Source organism: Pezoporus flaviventris, unplaced genomic scaffold (genome assembly GCF_033815535.1).
Source record: "Pezoporus flaviventris isolate CSIRO_AGI_PZ_B2104156 unplaced genomic scaffold, CSIRO_AGI_Pfla_v1 ptg000002l, whole genome shotgun sequence".
In the NCBI taxonomy this organism is placed as follows: Eukaryota; Metazoa; Chordata; class Aves; order Psittaciformes; family Psittacidae; genus Pezoporus; species Pezoporus flaviventris.
In genome coordinates this window covers 81,629,283-81,648,429 of record NW_026892550.1, presented here as the reverse complement: position 1 = coordinate 81,648,429, position 19,147 = coordinate 81,629,283, and the positions used below count along the sequence as shown (strand labels likewise).

The 19,147-nt window shown below is 42.7% G+C and overlaps 1 protein-coding gene and 1 long non-coding RNA gene across 3 annotated transcripts in view; both read right to left on the bottom strand.

Moving 5' to 3' along the window:
* The window catches only part of LOC133264792 (aldo-keto reductase family 1 member B1-like), a 134,430-nt gene extending 116,662 nt beyond the window's left edge, over window positions 1–17,768 (bottom strand). The window contains exons 1-10 of one of the 2 annotated variants that reach the window (XM_061444758.1): window positions 17,613–17,768; window positions 16,710–16,877; window positions 16,055–16,171; window positions 14,669–14,746; window positions 14,135–14,257; window positions 10,821–10,927; window positions 10,582–10,663; window positions 9,937–10,020; window positions 9,018–9,100; window positions 8,099–8,255 (exon numbers count right to left, since the gene is read on the bottom strand). In XM_061444758.1, coding sequence (XP_061300742.1) covers window positions 8,213–8,255; window positions 9,018–9,100; window positions 9,937–10,020; window positions 10,582–10,663; window positions 10,821–10,927; window positions 14,135–14,257; window positions 14,669–14,746; window positions 16,055–16,171; window positions 16,710–16,877; window positions 17,613–17,678 — 951 coding nt within the window. In that variant the 5' untranslated portion in view covers window positions 17,679–17,768 and the 3' untranslated portion in view covers window positions 8,099–8,212. Of the gene's footprint in view, window positions 1–8,098; window positions 8,256–9,017; window positions 9,101–9,936; window positions 10,021–10,581; window positions 10,664–10,820; window positions 10,928–14,134; window positions 14,258–14,668; window positions 14,747–16,054; window positions 16,172–16,709; window positions 16,878–17,612 lie in introns of those variants that run through there. The other variant, XM_061444757.1, reaches the window with a different exon arrangement.
* On the bottom strand, window positions 1,119–2,866 carry LOC133264769 (uncharacterized). The gene is made up of 2 exons (XR_009741764.1): window positions 2,214–2,866; window positions 1,119–1,517 (listed from the first exon to the last, which is right to left on the bottom strand). It is a non-coding gene; the product is annotated as an uncharacterized LOC133264769 (long non-coding RNA).
* Window positions 17,769–19,147: the final 1,379 nt, after the last annotated feature.

Here is a 19,147-nt window from a genome sequence, read left to right as displayed (position 1 = left end):
ACAATACACAGCTTTAGAGTCTTAGTTCAGTAATCCCAGTATAACAGACTAAAAGCTCTTTAGAGGACACCACTGAATTATATTTCAGGAACGTTTTCTTAATGATGTTTCCTATTTATGAACTGCTAAAAACTAATAAACTGGTAGGAGATTTGTATGTTTGGTTTATCATATCTACAAAAGTATATAAATACTGCTTTTCATCAGTAGAATAGCTGCAGTTAAAACTGTGAATCGCTCCCAGCAAATCTAAAGTCTGATAAAGTAGAAACAGAGGAATTATTTTGTTTGGCAACTGTCTTATTTAACAAGCAGAGAAGTTGGGCAACTTCTTAGAAGCCAAAAGTAGATGTTTGCTCTCTTGTGCTGCTCCCTAAATACTGTCTGCTTGTGCTTTGACTAAAAGGATGTCACTGGATGTTGCTTTCTATGGTAAAAAAAAAAAAGTCAGTGCTACTGCAACCCATACATCTGCTGGAGTTTTAATGAGGTGTGTGTTAATCAAGATTTCTTGCTTTTGAACTCTAACAAGTGACTCAAAATGCCTGTGATTGCTCTACGCTCTTCCAGGCCAGCAGGACAACAGTGTAGATCAGCACTGCCTGCAGAGAGGAAGGATAATTGTGTAATTTAGGTTCAGGGCTCAGATACACACTTGATGGATATCCTTTCCCAACTGATTTTCTTTGTAGTCAATAAAGGAAGTGATGACATAGCTTTGGGCTACTTTAGACCTTCGCAAGATGTTTGAATAACATATGCCCTAGAAACAGCCATTTCATCAAATTGTATTTCCTACAACAACCCTTCAATAGAAAGAGGTCTGAAAAGGGTAGCAACAATTGTCACCAAACAGTTATAATACAGTGGGATGGACAGGAAGGTGTCTGTAATAAGTACTCTCTTTCATTCTCCCCTAAGTTCAAATTCAGTTCAAATTCAAAAGGTCAGTCACAGGATATTATCATAGTTGCAGTCAGACAAGGAGCTATGTGGAAGGTACTCCGCCTCCAGGCATCCAGACTGCAGTCAGGTTGTCAATCTACTGCAGCAGGAGCAGTACACACTTCAGGCTGTGGCATACAGCCCATCTTGACATATTCTCTACTTCATAGGAATTTTCTAACAACATTCCAATTTAATCACATCTATCAGACCTGAAGTTATTTACAGGATGTTTATAGACCGTGGCAGGCAGGAAGTCAGACTAGATGATCACAGTAGTCATATAATAGCAAAAAATTCAAAACAAGTTAGAAGCCAGAGACTGTGCATTTGTTTTAGAGACAATAGATCTTTTCAGCTGCAGAGACTTTAGCAAAGGTAAAAGGAGAGAAACTTGGGTGATGTCAGTTACAGGGAAATAAAGTACCTTCTCTTCTGCAGTGGAGATGCAGCCGTATGCCTTAATGTCCCTTTCCAGCAGATCATTGTTGCCTCACAGCAACCACAGCAGCAGGCTTACTGCCATCATAGGCTGCTATAAGTTGCTCAAGCAGCACACTTTCTAGCTTCACCTGATATAAGAAAAGCAAGTGCCTGGAAAACATAGGGTTAAAATACTTTTAACTTAACTTGCGTCTGAGATAGAGAATAATATTTGTGTTGTAAGCCTGTGGTGTGATAACAGAATTTAGTAGTCTTACTAACAAGAGTGAATTATTTTCCATCCTTCTAAAGAGTGAATTATTTCTTACCAGCCTTCTAATTATCAGTTAATTTGGAGACAGTGACTCCCAAACATCTGCCAGCTTGGGATACTCCTTGTCTGCCCATCCTGTTCTGCTTGCAATTAATTTTGTATGAAGGTTACACTGTCCTAAATCTTCGCCAGCTATCAGGAACTTGCAGATACAGTTGGTTTCAGCTAATTTGTGATTACTGGAGCATCCAACTGTGCCAAAGGTGAAAAGTGCATCCTGAGGAAGACTGCTTACTTGATGTTGAAGACCCCTGCCCACGACCATCAGAGAGCAGTGCACAAGCACCAAAAGGGAGGAGACTTATGATGATAAGTACCTAAACAAATTATAATATCCCTACAGAACTCTCAGGAATCTAATGAATATGCATGTTTGTGCATAATAACTATCTGCTTGCTTAATCACTCGGTGTGCAAGTTAGGAAGAGCAATCCCCCCTTGCACCCAGTGCTGTAATAAACACACCTGATGTATAACTCTGAGTTGTAGAGTCTGATTTTGTGCCTTACACCTGCCCCAGCATTCCTGTGCTGTAATTGCATCTGCTATCTGCAGAGAGGAAACGACAAAGCATGATCTCCCTTGATTCAGTTTTGAGTATTCCAGAAATTTTCCAGCCTCTTGTGTTTTTAGTGAGTTTAGACTTTGCTTTACATAGAAGCTAATTGTTAAGGAAATAAAATTTGCTATCACAGGCTAGGGTAGAGACTTGGGCATGTTTTTCTGCTATTGCGAAGAGGAGCAAGTGTTTTGTTGGTCAGATCACTGCTGCAGAAGGGAGGAAGCAACAAGCTACAACAGTCTCCTGAAGAGTTTTGTTCTGTCAGTGCAGGGACTTGCAGCAGAGGTATTACCACACATTGACAAGTGCTAGAAACTTGCTAGTCTCTGTCTTCAGATTAATTTGACCCTTGCGATTAATAAGCAAGTATACCTTTAACCCACTCCCTCTTTTGTGGTTATAACTAATTCAAGTCCATGCTGCTATCTAGGCACATGCAGTGACAGTTTGTCTCCGCATACTTTTCAGTGGCCCATGAAGCATTAATTAGTTACTAATCTCCAGCTGCATCAGTGTCTAAACACAAGGAGCAGATGTGGAAGGGGCCACTTTATATACCCTTTTACAGACCTGAAAATACAGAGGCCATCTCTGAAAGCCAGGAGAGAGAATGCCATGCTACACCAAAAAAAAAAAAAGGCTCCAGGAAAAGAACATAATATCCTCCCAGTGTCAGATATAGCATAAACAGGCTCAAGTCACCATGATCAGCTGTATGGAACGGAGTTTCTTGAAGGACTAAGCAGTTTCTATTCCTGTGTGTCTACTTCCTCAGCAGCAAAATCATTAGCTTTCTGTCAGAACTACAGCAAGACACCAGTACTGTCCACATAGTTTTCAGTATCCATCAGCTATGGAGCAGTGCTTTTAGACCAAACCCACAGACATCTTTCCTAGTCAGCAGTGAGACTGTCTGTGCCACTGGACTGAACCCAGTAAATGGAAAACACCTTATCTTAGCATTTTGTCTTTGTATCACAACATGTTGACCCACAACTTGAGCTTTTATTGCACAGTTCATCCATTCTGTCACAGTAAAGCCTTCATGAAAAGTTCCAAAGGGACTTAGTGGAAAAAAGAAGTCCATGTTTTAGAGGGAAAACATAAAAACATAGTTAATGAACAACAAGTTCGAAACTCTTTGCTGCTCAGCTTTTCCATCTATTATAATTCCAAGCTCTCATATTGAGCTCAGTATCATTCAAAAGCAAGCAGAATGAGAAACAAGAAAAACAGTAAAGCAAGAGACCCATTCTATGAACTTTTTGCATTCAATCCCACAAAAAAAAAATCCTTGCCTTCCACTGTACCTTAAAAAAAAAGATTTACAGAAGACTGCCTAGGATAATCAATGACCTAGGAATAATTTATACAGCTGGCAATTAAGCAGCCTATGACTTTATTTGACATGACAGCAGAGAGCTATGCCAAAGTTTGCCAAATCTAAAGCAGCTTGGAAAGTATGGCTGGAAATAGACTAGTTGCCGTCTCCTCCGCTATAAAAACTAGCGGCAGACATGCACAAAAAGCAGCACATAGCAACTCTTCATAAGATGTGTGGGTATGAAAAATCATTCCTTTGGAATGTGGCAGATTCACAAGGTAATTGAACAAGAAAGAGTTAACTGTTAAACTGACTGTTAAACAAAAGACCTTAAACTGCTGTCAGAATAAAGAACACACCATTGCAATGCTCAAATTACTCATCTTCAACTTGTTCTGGCTACACCTGCAGACAGGATGCTGCAGTAGGCAGTATTTAGCCCGATTCAGTTCGGCTGTGCTTATGAGCAGCTATCCTTTAATCAGGCTTATTTAATTTCAGAAGAAGAGAAATTGTATATTCAGCTTTTCTTCTTAAGAACTTGGAAAACAGATTTAGCTCTGTGGATAACTGTACAATGCCCTTCAACAAATTAAGATGCAAGAGTAGCATGGCCTGTGAAAGAGTTAAGAGTTGCCACTCAGCTTAAATGAGCAAGGTCTTACCAGAGTAAGGCAGGGCTCTAGATTTTAAGTGACCAAGGACAAGGCAGAGAGAGGGATGACAAATAGTTACTAACAGAGTTTATAGATTACAAACTAGGGGAGTCTTAAGTGATTAAAAAGGAAGTTATTTGTCCTGAGTCAGCTGTTCTGTGCCCCAATTAAGCAAGAGACTCCACATCTCTAGTCATATCTTCATCATAGTGGCTGCAGATCAAAACCCCAAATCCTGTTTTGAATAATGTAGTTTCTTATGCCCCAGATTTCACAACTCTGATCAAATGTTACAGCATGTGTTTCTGCTAGTCTTGGGAGCTCAGCAAAAAGAGACCCTGCCTCCTCCTCCTTCAAGAAAAGGTTACAGAGCATCATATAGAAAGTTATTCCAGCCAGGCAAGCTGGTTATTGATGTTTCAGTATCAGAAGTCAAGCCATTTCCTCCTAAAGAATTATCAGTTGCAACCTGAAAAATACTGTGCCTGTAGGACTACTTGTGGTGTCCTACCAACAGCACGGTACCAATTCCAGCTGCTTCTTGCATATTCCTCTACTACTCCACACACACCCCCCCTCCCCAAATCTCAAAAAAGGTATCTTACTATCTCAAATAACAACCAATTTTCTCTATTTTTCCTGGTAAATCGGTTCACCATCATTCTTTGCTGCTATGGAAATGAACCTATTCTGGCAGAGCTATTTTCTTATAATAGCAGGAAGACCTGCTAACCTGGTATCATCTGACGCAGTGAGTGCTGCTGGAAATGAAACAAACTTTGAGCACAAGTACCCATTCTAGTGGTCTCAGGAACATGATTTTTCCATCTCCTGCTCTTAATCTCTCCCATAGGCTGTACTCCTTTTCCTAGGGTGTGCTAGAGTATCACACTAGCTGAACTCCTGCATCAGAGTCCTGAGAAAGTCTTGTAAGAGAGACCAACAAGGTGGAGCTGAACTACAATTCTTAAAACACAAAACAACCACTTTTCATTGGAAGAGCTACAAGACTGTATTTGTCCTTAAAAGTTCTTTGATCAGAAACCGAGAGATCCGTCAAATCACAATACAAAAACAAATGCTGTGAATAGTTAGAGCAGGAAGAGCACAGTTAGCAGGAATGCTGGGCTCCGGATATCTAATTCTTTGATCTTTCCACTTTACCTTTTAGGAAACTGAAGGAAATCTCTACCCTTGTAGGCAGAGAGTGTGGCACAAGTATGGGGGTACAGCAGCCACTTATTTTACTGTAACAACCCCCACATCAAACTAGATTAAATGAAGGCTTGGCTGCAGTGTTCAAGACTGGTTCTTCATCTCAGTCTTAATTATACCTGGCCTTGAAGAAGCAATCCAAAATTGTTATGGGTGTCAGGGTTTTCTATCCTGCTCATCCTTCCTGACAACAGCCTGCTTTCTCTTCGAGCTTATGCATCACTGTCCCTTTGCTCAGGTGGCTGTGTTTCTCCTCTATTCACGCTGCTGTATCCCACAAAGTATCCAAGCCCTCTGTTGGTTAAGCACTGCACTGTGTCCCAGAACGACCCTTTCCAAATACTTTTCCCTGAAGTCATCCAGCAAAATACAGAGAGCGCTTGTTACAATACCACTCCACCCAGAGCACTAGCTAGTCTTCTTTCTGCTGTGGAGCAGCCTGTCTGAAAGTCTTCTCCAGTAAAATTCCTACTCTGGGAATGGAAAATTTCAGGCATAAACTTTCATAAAGTTACAGTGAAAGGAAGACAGAGGAAATGAAGAGAACCTGATGCACCATTCTGGAAACCCTGACCTTCAATGTAACTTTTTGGTAGAACACACTTGTCACAAAAAATGTTATTTTGGGGCAAGTCAACATCACCCTAGTTTTCTGTCACAGCTCAGACTAATCTAAGAATATTACCTGTTCTGTCTTTTTAAATGCCTTTGGGCTTTTGTTTATCACATTACAGAAACCCTTGCAGAGCTGAAGCTTCTTGTATTTGCTTTTAAGCCCAGAATTTAAAATGATTATAACCAATTTATGTTAGGAGAATCAGTATTAAAGGAGACTGTTGCTTGGAGTCGGATATTTATCCTCTCCTTCCTCTGCCTTGCCCTGTAAAAGTTAACTCAATGTTGTCTGTTCAGCTTATTTTAAATTATGCTGACCAAACCCATTACATGTAAAGAGATGGTAGAGAGATTTAAAAGAAGCATTTGAACATAAAAAAACCCAAACAAACCCTGTTTTTTTTTCAATACAATACTTAGGGTTTATCAGAAATGACAGGGGAAAAAAAAAATAAAAATCAGCGTGACTCCTTGGTACCTTTTTATCAGTACCAGGAAACAAGCCACCTACTTCGCAAATAGTCTGAGAACAACTGCATTCATGGCATAATTTAACCCAGCCAAGTTATCTTTAAAGTACACTGTGCAGTTATGGAATCAGAATCTTAGCTTACATTTACCATTTAGGGGTGGTTTTGTATTAACAGTTCTGGCATCTCCCTTCTTTCATCTGCTCAAAAAGAACCTCCTTTCTGCCAGGCCTACGCAGCCCCCTTGAGAAGACAGCTCACACTCCAGATCTACTGAGACCTTGGAAAAAAATGACAACAACATGCAAGGAAAAAAATAAATCACCCAACAGTAGCTGCTGTTTTTACATGTGCCCAAATGTATTCTGTGAAGTCTTAAGCAGCTTTCAGCAGGCGATGACTTTAAAACCATTACCTGCAAATACTGTTAAAACCATAAAAAAAAAACCAAGAGACAAACATGCTTCGTGTCAAAATTTCAGTATAAGCCTGTTTTTCTGTCCTCCAAGAGCATAGTAAGTTTCTGATCTGCTAGCTCATGACACAGGCTTTTTCTTGGAAACCCATTTTTACTGTATTTGCCAATGTAGCTTGTACAAGAACAGAATTATTTCCTGCATCATGTGCTGCCTAACTGGAAGGGCAAGTTTTCTACTGCTTACTAAAACAATACCATAAGATGGTGCATAGGCTCCATGTCTCAGTGGAATGAGTTTTCTAGTAGCCAAAGTATACTATCACTTCAGTAAAATAAAGACCAATTTAAACATTAGTATATCACTGATGTTAGGCATATCAACTGTCACAGAACAGCTCTATTTAGAGAAAGGCTCAAGCAGACACACCAGTAGCCACAGGTTCATCACACTCAGGTGTTCCACATGCACTAGCATTAAAACAGCAGATAGCTAGTAGGTCATACATATGAAGTTAACATTGATAGCAGATGAGTTCTTGGGGGACAGCAATTTTCCTTGCTTTTGTGTAATCTCTAGATACAGATGATATAATACTACTCCAGCATTACTACCATTAAAGCACTGAAACAACTAAAAATACTGAAATAACTATCTCATTACACACAGTAATGAAACTATTTTATTATAAGCAAAACCAGCTTTTTTAATCACCAAGAAACAAGGACTATGCACTTTTCAAGGAACTACAAATGTAGAAACTGCTCTACTTGGAAATCAACTTGTACTTCCAATAGGAGAAAAAAAAAAAAAGACTGGAGCATTACAAAAAGAAACAGAAGCAAACCCGAAAGTAATCAGAAAAGAGCAGACCTCATTAATTATGTAATATCTGCCAATATCCTGGTCCTTCCAGACAAGGATAGCCAAACTAGCTCCAGTTCACAGTATTCCAAAATAAAAGTGACTGCTTGTCCAGACTTCCTCAATGTTTTCTGCTTACCAATTCCAGACATGCAGTTTGGCAAAGACAATCTACAAGTCCACACAGTGTGCTCTCCAGAACCATTTTAGCATTTCCTTCTTCCAAAAAAGAAAGCAACACAAAGCCACTGAGTACATATACTGCATCTTTGTGGGGGGGGAAAAGAAAGGAAAAAGGAGGGCCTGATGCAGTAAGAAAGCTATGTAGACAACTCAGGCAACAGCAGAAGCATATCTGGCAAGTCTGGAGAAAGGCAGGAAACCATCTTCAGTATTCTGCATTGAAAGGGTAGTCCTTATGATTCATGCACCTAAAGGAAGTAAAAGACAGAAGATTATCTCGTGTCTGAGAGATACTATATGCAGCTGTAACCACCAAGGAAGGGCTGACTTCTATAAAAACAGCACCAGTTTGTTTCCATTTTCTTTGGTGATGCACTGCATTTGTAAACAAAGATTCTTGAATGCCTTCTGTTTGAATTCTGAGCATTTTGGGAGATACAACCTAGATGCTTTGTAGGCAACTAATTCAACTAATGTTTACTGCCAGGTAGACTCTTTTTGCAACCTTCCAATAAGGATTTCGTATCTGGCTTCCAAGCTGCAAATCCTTATGCTAATTTTTTTAATGTTCACCCTCTTTCCCAGCCACTGCTGAATAACCTACAGTGGTTTTTTATAACATACCTAAGGGTCATGACAGAAAGATGAAATGCCATAAGCAAAGTTAATACAGAATCTGAGTCTGCATCACATTCATTTCTCCAATAAGAACAAAATAAAAAAAGTTAAGTAAGAAGCCTCCTCTTGCAATTCCAGCTACAAAAAGTACCTTGGAGACTGAGCTGAAAATGAAGTTTGCTTTATGCTCATCATGATTTGGTTCATAACACAAATATTCAAAATCTCACTCTGAAAAGTTATTTGAGGATGAACACTTTGGAAATTGAGTTTGCATATCATGAATTTAAACCAAGCCTATAACCTCACATACTAATCTATGGCATAACAACCACCTCATATACTGAGCTATGGCATACTCAGCTTAAAACCTTCCCAACACTGCCACTTACGTGCTCATTGCACAGGCTCTCCAGTTTCTATTAAAGGTGAGAATAGTTGCCATCTCCTCTTTAGTCAGTTCAAAGTCAAACACCTAACAAGGGAAACAGATGGGAATCACCTCTTTGAACAAATGAGAGACTGTAAGCAAAAGCAAACCAACAAAAATCACACAAAGTTAAAGAACAAGTCCACAGTACAGGGGTGCTTGTTAGAAGAAATGACTGCTTCATGAAGGAAGGAAAGGCAAGACAGCTCTCTGGATTTCTGAGACTTCACTAGCTGGAGTGTTGGGGGGGGAGGTGAGCAGGGAGAGGGAGGAATTAAAAACAAATTTCAACCTGCAGTTACACATACCATTTGTTTTAAGAAGTTGGGATAGCACTTTGTGCTGCAGAATGCTTCCATCGTCTGTTTGTGAAAGATAGATCTTTCTGTCCTATTCCAAAGGAACATCTACAAGACTTTCATACTCTACCTAATGCAACTAAGATTCTTTCTACATGCTAACAATGATTTCAGTAAAGGACCACTGAATCAAGAGCAGCAGCATGGTTTACAGACACCAGGACTATTTTCTTAACAGTGCTTGCTCTACATAAGCCTTTTGTTTTGGGCTACTGCACTCTGGCCTCAAAGCAAGCTCTGTCAGATGAGTCATCCACATGACATAAAACAGGAAGCATCAAATAACATGACTGCTAAGATTACCAGAGTAGTATTTCCAAAGCTTTGTTTGCTCTGCTCTCCAACTGTAACCTTAAGTTCAGCCCTCAGTAGGCAATAGGTAAGCATACAGAGAGAAAAAGCTAAATCCTCTTGCCTGAAAAGAACTTCAGAAGAATGAGAAAGGATCATTGCTTGCTCTGCAGTGGGAAAGTATGCCATCCCTGAACATGCCATGCATCCAGGCCACTCCTAATTACTCACCTTGAAGTTCTCCACAATGCGCTGTGGAGTGACAGACTTGGGAATCACAATCACATTTCTCTGGATATGGAACCGAATGAGAACCTGCAAGAGGCATATCCCTGAGTCAGAGAGAGGATGGCTTTTGTTCAACAGCAAGCAGAGCCTGTTCCAACGGTTCCAACACCATAAACTGTACAACTCAGCAAAATTAACCCACTTTTGCAGAGCTGCATTTCACATCGCACCAAAACTCTATGCAGCACTTTTTGAAGTGCAAATAGAGAAGTGCTGGAGACCTACCTAAGCAGCCTTCTTGCTCGTTTCCCATACAGGTTAGTGATACTCATTTCCCCTTCTTCCCTTCCCACCTATACTTTTAGTAGGCTATACAAGTTCATGTCTCTGCAACAGGACTTGAGATGGAAAGACTGAAACATGACAGCATCTGAAGATGCCAGAAAGTATTTCTTATTGACAGTCAAAGAGCCCTCAGAAGCATGCATTCTAGGCCACATCATAAACAAACCTGCATTATTACTTAACAGCACAAAAGAGCATCACAGTTGACAGGGAATGAAGAGCCAGCCTGTCCTCTACATTGTCATTAGGTGTCCTTTATGCTGTGTTACAGGAAAGGGTACCCACTGTTCAGCTCCTACATACCTGTGCCGGGGTCTTATTGTGCTTGGCTGCAATCTCTTTAATCTTAGGGTCATCCAGAAGGGAAGGGTCCTCTGGCTTAGCCCTACATAGAGAAAAGATGATCAGCAGCAAGAAACCTCCACAGAGCCAACCTAACAGAGATCTGTATCAGGATGAATAATTAGTGGTGCACTTGCAGTCTCAAAAGTTTGAAGCATAAATTCATGCTAGCTGCCTTGCAAAGTGCAAAGCAATCTTACCATGGTCTGTCAGGAGAACCAAGAGGACTGTATGCTGTCACAGTAATCCCTTTGGATTGACAGTACTTGATCAGTTTCTCCTGGGTGAGGTATGGATGGCATTCAACCTGCCAGCATAAGAGTATAAAGATTGACAACAATTTAATGGCTTTACTATGCTCCAGGGATTAGTTTTTAATCAAAGGCTGATCCTATTCTAGCTTAGAGTCTCTGTGAGATATTACACTCCCTTGGGTTTTTTTATGGCGCCATCCCCTTTCTAGCATTTATAGTATTTCTCCTTGCAGTGAGGAATCCCAAGGACTGTAACGCCACTCCTTAAAACTTTGCTGATCCATGTTATCTCTAACACATGGAACGACCAGCTACCTAATTGCTTAAATGGGATGGTTCAGTAAAACACATACACGAGAACTGTAAAACTCTTACCAAAAGGATACCAAAGCAATAAGTAAAGTCTCTTTTCATCCCCATGCTATAAACATGCTATAACTTTTTTATTGTTTCATTTGGTTTTATTTGCTTTGTGTCAATACTTACACTGAATACCTCCAGCTTGCAAATACAAATCTGTTGGATTTTAGACTTTCAGCTTACTATCCATTACTGACTTCTTACAAGCATGTGTAGTTACCATGAATTTCCATAGGACTACCTAACAGAATACAGACTCCTTAACAGTAGATTTGTAGTCTGGCAAGCTAATGCACAAATACACAGTACAGAACAGGAATTATTCATGTGTCAGGAGGCAGTGAACGAACATGAATATTTGATACTTTAAAGCACAGAGGTACTTTCAGGATAGTTCCACACCAGGAAGCACTACTTTACTTTCAACAGGCAACATCAAGAACTTTGAACTGTCATGCGAGCCTTCAGCAGCCTGCTGCTGCATTTGGAGGAAGTCCCTGTAAACTTATGCTACTGGCAGGTGAAGCAACAGCACAGAGCATGGGATCAGTTTACAGCCTCGTGGGCTTTATTTGTGGGTCTAACTGTATGTTGTTATCAGAAGCCTGCATGGCCGTTTCCCTTCTGGGGCATGTTGGAATATTAGACAACAGGATACACCTCAGTTTTTCAGGCAGATTATACATATTTCACTTCAGCAGCTCAAGAAACACAGCTACGCAAGAGTAACAGAGCACAGGGTTATCTTCTCAACTATTCAATAGGTAGAATTCATACAATAAGGCAAAGTCATTCTTACCTGTCCACTGACACTCAAATTCAAAACTTCTGGGCTACATTATTTAGTCTTATGTTTGGACCAGGATGAAAAGCCTATGATACCTTAAGGTACTTCAGCAAGTATTTTAAGCTATTGCAATCCACGCTGTGTCATGATGATCAAGTATTTAAAGATCTACTGAACTAAGTACTAATATCATTATAACATCATTACTACCTTGACAAATTATTTCCTCACCACAAATGAGACCAATCCACACATTGGATTTAAATTAAGAATGGGAATGAACACCAAATACAGGGGAATTACCGTATTTTATGTGAAGCATCTGCACAGAAAGGGTTTGCAGGAAGCACTATCACTAGAACACCACTGATCACAGACAAGCTTTCATGCTTGCAAGCATTTCTGAGGAAGCAATAGTTTTTGAAGGACAGGGACCAAAGACCCATTGCTCTGAGCTTAACTTGGAAAGCTTGAGAACACATACAAGTGTGACAGTGCAAATTGCTGTCCTCTATGCAAAAGACAAGGTTAACGATCAACTACAGTGATGGAGACAACGAAGTGTGGCACATGTTGAAAGGTAAAGACTTTTAGTAAGTATCCTAAAAGTACATTGAGACAGATAATGAAAATACACAGTAAAGAATTATGAATTTTGTACTTGTCAGTGTTTCAGTTATGTTGGATAGACTGCCAGAGAGAAATCCTATTTGCTTTCTGAAAAAAGGGTATTAAAATCCCTTTTCAGTACATATGCCCAGTCTACCACAATAAATTAAACCATAAACATACTATGTATCCTCAAATTATCAGTAACTGAGACTGCAGCCCTTCAAAGGCCATAGCAATCAAGGGCAAACCTAGACAAGCTCAGAGCAATGGGTCTTTGGTCCCTGTCCTTCACAGGGGACTATCCTAGGTCCTACTCTCTTTAAAAACTTGCACCAGGCTACAGTTTTGTCAAGTTTGCAGGTGATGACCGATTGGGGAAGGACCACTCAATACACTTAAGAGCAAGGCTTCCACTTCAGGTGGACCCACTCAGGCAAGAAGAGGCCAACAAAAACCTTATGAAATTCAACAACACTGAATACAAAGCCCTGCACCCAGGAAGAAAAAGGCCCTGCCAATAACACAAGCTGGAGCCTGACAACCTGCAGAACAGTGCTATAAATGCCATAGTAGACAGAACTAAATGTGAGCCAGTGGTGAGCCCTGGCAGCAGAAACACTGCCAGTAGGTTTTGGGATGTGATCAAATCCTCTACTCAGCACTTGTCAGACCTCCATAACACTGTGACTGGCTTTCCCCCTTCCTAGCCCTGTCAGCAGAAGAAATATTGACAGACTATCATGAATTCAGCAGAGGGCTATGAGGACACCTGGGGGCTGGAAAGCCTGCTGTACTGGGAAAGGCTGAGGGAGTTGGGTTTGTTCAGCTTGGAGAAAGGAATACTTCAGATCTCCTAGTAACAGCTTTTCAGTACCTAGAAAAAGGTAATCCAAAGGCAAGCCAAGCTCTTCAGTGGCACGTAGGGGGAGGACAAGAGACAACAAGCATAAGTTGAAACAAGAGAGGCTGAGACTGCATATAAGACAACTACCTCCCTTACCCATACACTCAAGGTATCCAGTTTTTTGTTTGATCCTCAGTACATATACCAAGGTTTACTCCAATGAAGTTTATAAAGCTTATCCGAGTTCCCACTGTCCTCATCATCTCCCCACTCCTCTCCCCAACCCCCTATAGAAGAAAAAAAGAGGGTCTGGAGCTGCTCCTTGCCAGATTTCCAAGCAGTAGTGCAGGAAGACCATAAAATTACAGCACCTTGTGCATCCAAATGCAGTTAAAGGGTGGAATTGAGAGAATAAACTGTGTACTTCATTCTCTTTCTAGAACCTTATTTCATAGTAATATCTTCAAAAATCTTGGAGGAAAAAAAAACCAAAAAACAAAAACAACACTGCAAACCAGACCAAAACAAACCACCAAAACCCAAAAAAACCCCACCCAACCAAACCAAACCACAGAAGCCACCAAAAACAAAAACAAAAAAAAAACACAAAAACACACCACCAGCCAAACATTTGCCTGCTGTCATGTTGCAGCTTACCTGGTTATTTGCAGGCTTGTATTTCAGTCCTGGCTTGTTCAAGATTCTTTCTATCTGCTCATGGTTAAAGTTGGAGATTCCAATGGCTTTTACCAGACCAGCATCCACCAGCTCTTCCATGGCCTAACAGAAAGAAGTCAGAATCTAGTATATGACAAGGCCTGAAAAGCACATTCTTACTGACATGGCTTATTTTCTTTCACGAGAAGCACAAAATAAGCTATTAGATTTTCAGAGTTCAAGTCTGAGGCAAAAAAAACTCAACAAACCCAAACAGCAGCATTAGTATTTGTGTCATGTCCTGTCTCCCATTTCCCCAAAGCTCAGAGATTGATCCTTTGAAACAGAGAAAATTCACAGCAAAATACACTGGAAAATAATGATATCAAACAATCCGCTATCATATCAGCGAGTCCTTCCAGGTAATTCTACATACATGAGAATTTAGGCTACTGAAGGTAATGTGGAAATGAAAATGTGGAAAAGACAGCTGAAAACAGAAGACATGATTCCCCTGCTGGGGGCTAAACTTACCTCCCATGTCTGTAGAATATCTGTGTTGCTGGGTATAGACATGCCTTTGTCATCTGTGGGAAACAGCTCCTCCCCTGCCTGTCAGTGACAAAAAAAATGCTTGAAACACTTTGGTGGGAAGTGAGGTTAATACCAGCTGGAAACCAGGATCCTACAAACTCCTACTGCACAACATAAGAGTATGTACATACGTATTAGATAATACTAATACTGATTATCTACATTCTTCAGTCTTTTGTCTTGCCTTCACATGGGATTATAGCATTTTCACCAACACACATTCCAGTGTGGACATGTGCTTCCACTGGACAGTGTCCTCTGGTTCATCAAAATACATATGGTGACACAGAACCCTTCACTTGTAGGATTGTATCCAGTTTACAAGTTTACTTTCTATATTATAAAAATACACAGTTCTTATATGAACATAATGAAATGCTTTACTAAAACATGTACTAAGGACCCACTTAGGACCTGGAATATATTCCGGCTATACTGTACTAGATATGCTGACAGATCTTTCGTGGGGAAACTCTTTGTTTAAGCTGCTGGCACAGGGAATGTTAAAACAGCCCGTGTTCCAGTTAGAACTATGTGCCAAGTATCAGCTTCATTCAAAGCCAGTTGTTTTCTACACCACAAAGCCTTTTCCCTTTGATAGTTCTGTCCGTATGAAACTAATCTCAAAAATACAGATGCTATGGGTAACGGCCGAGCTCAGAAACAAGAAGTGGACCCTGATCAAAACCTTTATTCATAACACAAAGACTAAGCTTAGAAATATTAAAATTGAGACATCAGTTCCTTTGCATGCAGTGAGTAGAAGAATTAGGAACTAAAAAGCTTCACCTTTTATCCAAGGTCTGTGGAACACTAACGCTCCTACAGCAAAGGTCAGTTCAGTCTGTACTGTATTAAAGGACTCAAGTGATTAAAGACAGAAATGGAAGACAGAAACATTCTTGGGTTCTGTGATTCTGTAACATGCAGAGGAAAATTTGTCAAGCAGCAAAGCACAGCTCTCCTTCCCACAAAGGAGGAACAGCATCATCAGGTAAGCATACTTTGGATTTGTAGGAGAAAACACATCGGCAATAATCAAAAGGACAACAACATAACTTATGCTTGAAGCAGTGAGGCCAGCCTTTATTCAAAGTCTGCCTTTTCCATGATCAAAAGGGCTGAGGATGCCATGCCACTAGGGGTAGATATCAACAGCCTAGCTGTCATGGCCAGACCAAAGCTGAGCATCAGAACAGTGCTGGTAATACAACAGACACAAGAAAATTTGTGTCAATTGAAGCAACTACTCGGCTGTAAAGCCACAAAGCTTTTCAAAACTGCCAGTCACAACAGACAAAGCCAAAGGCATGGCTATTACTGTACCTTAAAACCAAGAGGCCAGTGGATGAGGTAGAGATCCAGGTAATCCAGCCGCAGTGCGGCAAGAGTCTTCTGGCAGGCTCCCTTCACCAGAGGCTTGTCATGGAATGTGCACCACAGCTAGAGACAAGAAGCACACCATGATCTTCTGAGTTAAACCCCTTGGTACTCTTCTGTTCAGAAGAGAGCATCTGTCCCCTTTGGAAGGTGATCTAGAACTAAGTATCCTACTGATCTTCCAGCAAAGCTTGCTCTGCTAGTCCTGTGAGCAGGACTGGCCTGTAATACTGGGGGAAACATGTGCAGTGGCAGCACACATGACTGAATGGTGCAGTGGCAGACAGCAGAAGTAGTCTCATTTCATTAAGACTCCATTTAAGAAACACCTGCTAGAAGGCCAGATACTGCATGAAAGAGGAGAGCATAACTTCATGCTAGGAAAGGTTTAAAGCATCACCTCTATCTGTGGTATATACCCTGCATAATTCTCCATTACATGAGGAGGCAAAGTAGGAAGCTTGTCTCAGGAATGTCTTAAGTGATGTTCCGAACTGTTCTATGAAGCACCACAGAATGGGAAAGTAAAGAACTGGGGGGGGGGGGGGGGGTGTGTGTGTGTGTTACTATGAAAAACACAGGTGTCTCCTGGGATCCATACCTTACTGACAACAAAGAGGTCTTCTCGTTTCACAACACCTTCCTTGATTTTTTGCTGGATCCCTTCCCCAACTTCATTCTCATTCTGGTACACATAGGCACAGTCAAAGTGGCGGTACCCAGCATCAACAGCAGCCATCACTGCAGCTGTTACTTTTCCTGGTGGGGACTGAACATAAAATACCCAAGAAATTCTTATCAATACATGTTGAAAATCATTTTCCTAGCAAGACAAAATTAAGAAATCCAGCTCATCGAAAGCAATCCTCCAACTAAATAAGATAAAAACCCCAAGAAGAGTTTAAACCAGCCTTCAAATGCCCCCCTGCACCCCACCACCAGGCAGTGCTCAGCCCAACAGCTTTGCCGAGCTGAGGCCCCAACACCTCATTTCTTCAAGGACAGCTCTTCACAGCCAGGCCGAGGCCTCCTCACTTCCCCATACCACTTCTAAGAGGAGAAGCCCCCGCCAGCCGGAGGGGCCTTAGCAACCCACATTCGGAGCCAGAGCCCTGCAGCGGTGCGGGCGCTCAGGCTGCTGCGAGGGATTAGCGAGCAGGGCGGGACTCTCGATGCCACACGCCGCAAGGCTCTCCTCTACCCCAGCCCGGGATGCCGGTGGCACAGGCAGCACTGCGCCTGGGCCCGGGGTGGCGGCGGGGACGGGCCTTAACTCCGGTCGAGCACCGACACCGGCGGTCAAGACCGCGCCCGCAGGGCCCGAGCCGCCCCCAGCCGCCCTCCATCCCTCCCAGTGCGGTGCTAGGGAAAGGGCGCCCGTCCCGCACGGGCGGTAATGGCTAATGCCAGGGCCGGGCCGGGCCGGGCCGGGCCGGGCCGGGCCGAGCACATCCGCCCTCCCGCCGCCAATGAAAGCGGAGGACACGGCGACGAGCCCCGTTACCTTCCATGTGCCCAGCCCCAGGATGGGCATCTTGGCCCCGGTGTTCAGCTGCACATACGTCGCCATAGCCCCACACGCACTCAACACCACCACCACGGCAGATCTTGGCGCAGGGCCTTTAATAGCGGCCAGGCCCGCCCCGCCCCGAGGCGCGGCGGCGAAAGGAGATGGCGGGGCGGTGCCGATGCTGTACCCCGCAGCACAGCTGTGCAGCCCTGGCCTTGACCTTGTGCAGCCCACGGCGGGGGCTCGGGTTGGAGGAGGCCGCCTCTGCAAGCCCTGGTCCTGGGATAAGCGTCACTCGGGTTGTGTCAGATAGGGCTTAAACTGGGGCTGGGTTGTATCTTTGCTCCCGGCTGGTGGCCCTGCCGCAGCACCTCGGTCCCTCCGTGTCCCCGGGACAGGGATGGGAGACAGAGATGTCCCCCTGTGCGCTTAGTTTGCGGGCTGTGGGCGTCAGGCCTTTGCCCGAGCCGCATGTCCCCAGGGCAGGGATGGTGGCTTTGGCTGGTCTCCCTTGTTGGAGCCCGGGGACCCAGTGTGCTGGTACTGTGAGATGAGAAACCTCATCTTTGGGAGTGGAGAGAACCTGTTCTCCACATGGGACAAATGCAGCTTCCACTTGAAGGTACACTGAGCTGTGCTTAGCAGTAACTTAGGATAAAGTGAGTTTAAAAAGAACTTTAAAAAACCCTCTCCCAACATTCAAAATAAAGTGTTTTGAAAGTCTCAGTAGAGAAACAGTGACTTCTTAATGAGTGACATAATGATCAACTTGTTCCTCCACCTTCAGGGCAGTGCTGAGGGCATTACAGAGTAAAATGCAGGACTGTAATCGTAGGTGGTAGGTGGCTAGCAATCTCACATCAGAAAGGGTGCAGACAAAGGTACACTGTTCTGCAGGAGAGGTTGCAGCACAGTGGAAAAACCCAGGCCTGCCCAGGAGGGTTTGCTGCTTACTGAGACATGGAGAGCTTCCTCAGGTGTGAGCATTTGCTCTGAGTGCCTCTCTCACAGCAGAGGCCCCTGCCTGCTGCAGCTCGGTATTTTTTGCTCCATTTAACTAAGGGCAGGCAAGATAATTGGTTTGCCTCTTTAATGTTCCTGCTGGTTTGTGTCAGCACCATCAGCCGTCCGTGGCAGGATGCAATGTGTTTTTGCATGGATCATGAAACCCTTATGTAACTCTGCGCTTACCTCTGACCATTTGGGTTTGGTTTTCCCTGGTGTTTGCTTTTTGGTGAGAGATGTCTCCATCTTGTCACAAGAGGCTTGAGGCCAAAGTTCTGTATTTTGATTTTGCTGTTCACTCCCATGACTGGGAGGCTTTCCCCTTGCAGCTCTAAGGCGAATTGGCTTTCCACTCTATCCCTCCTGAAGGCTAGGCGGGGGCCACCAAATGGCAGCAGGGCCTTGGGGGAAGAAGTAGTGCTGTGTGTGTCAGCAGATGACAGACAGCGTGATAAATCCTGTGCACTGTGTCCTTCATGGCACGGCCAGCTGTTTCTTTATAGTGAATACTGGTGATGAGGAAC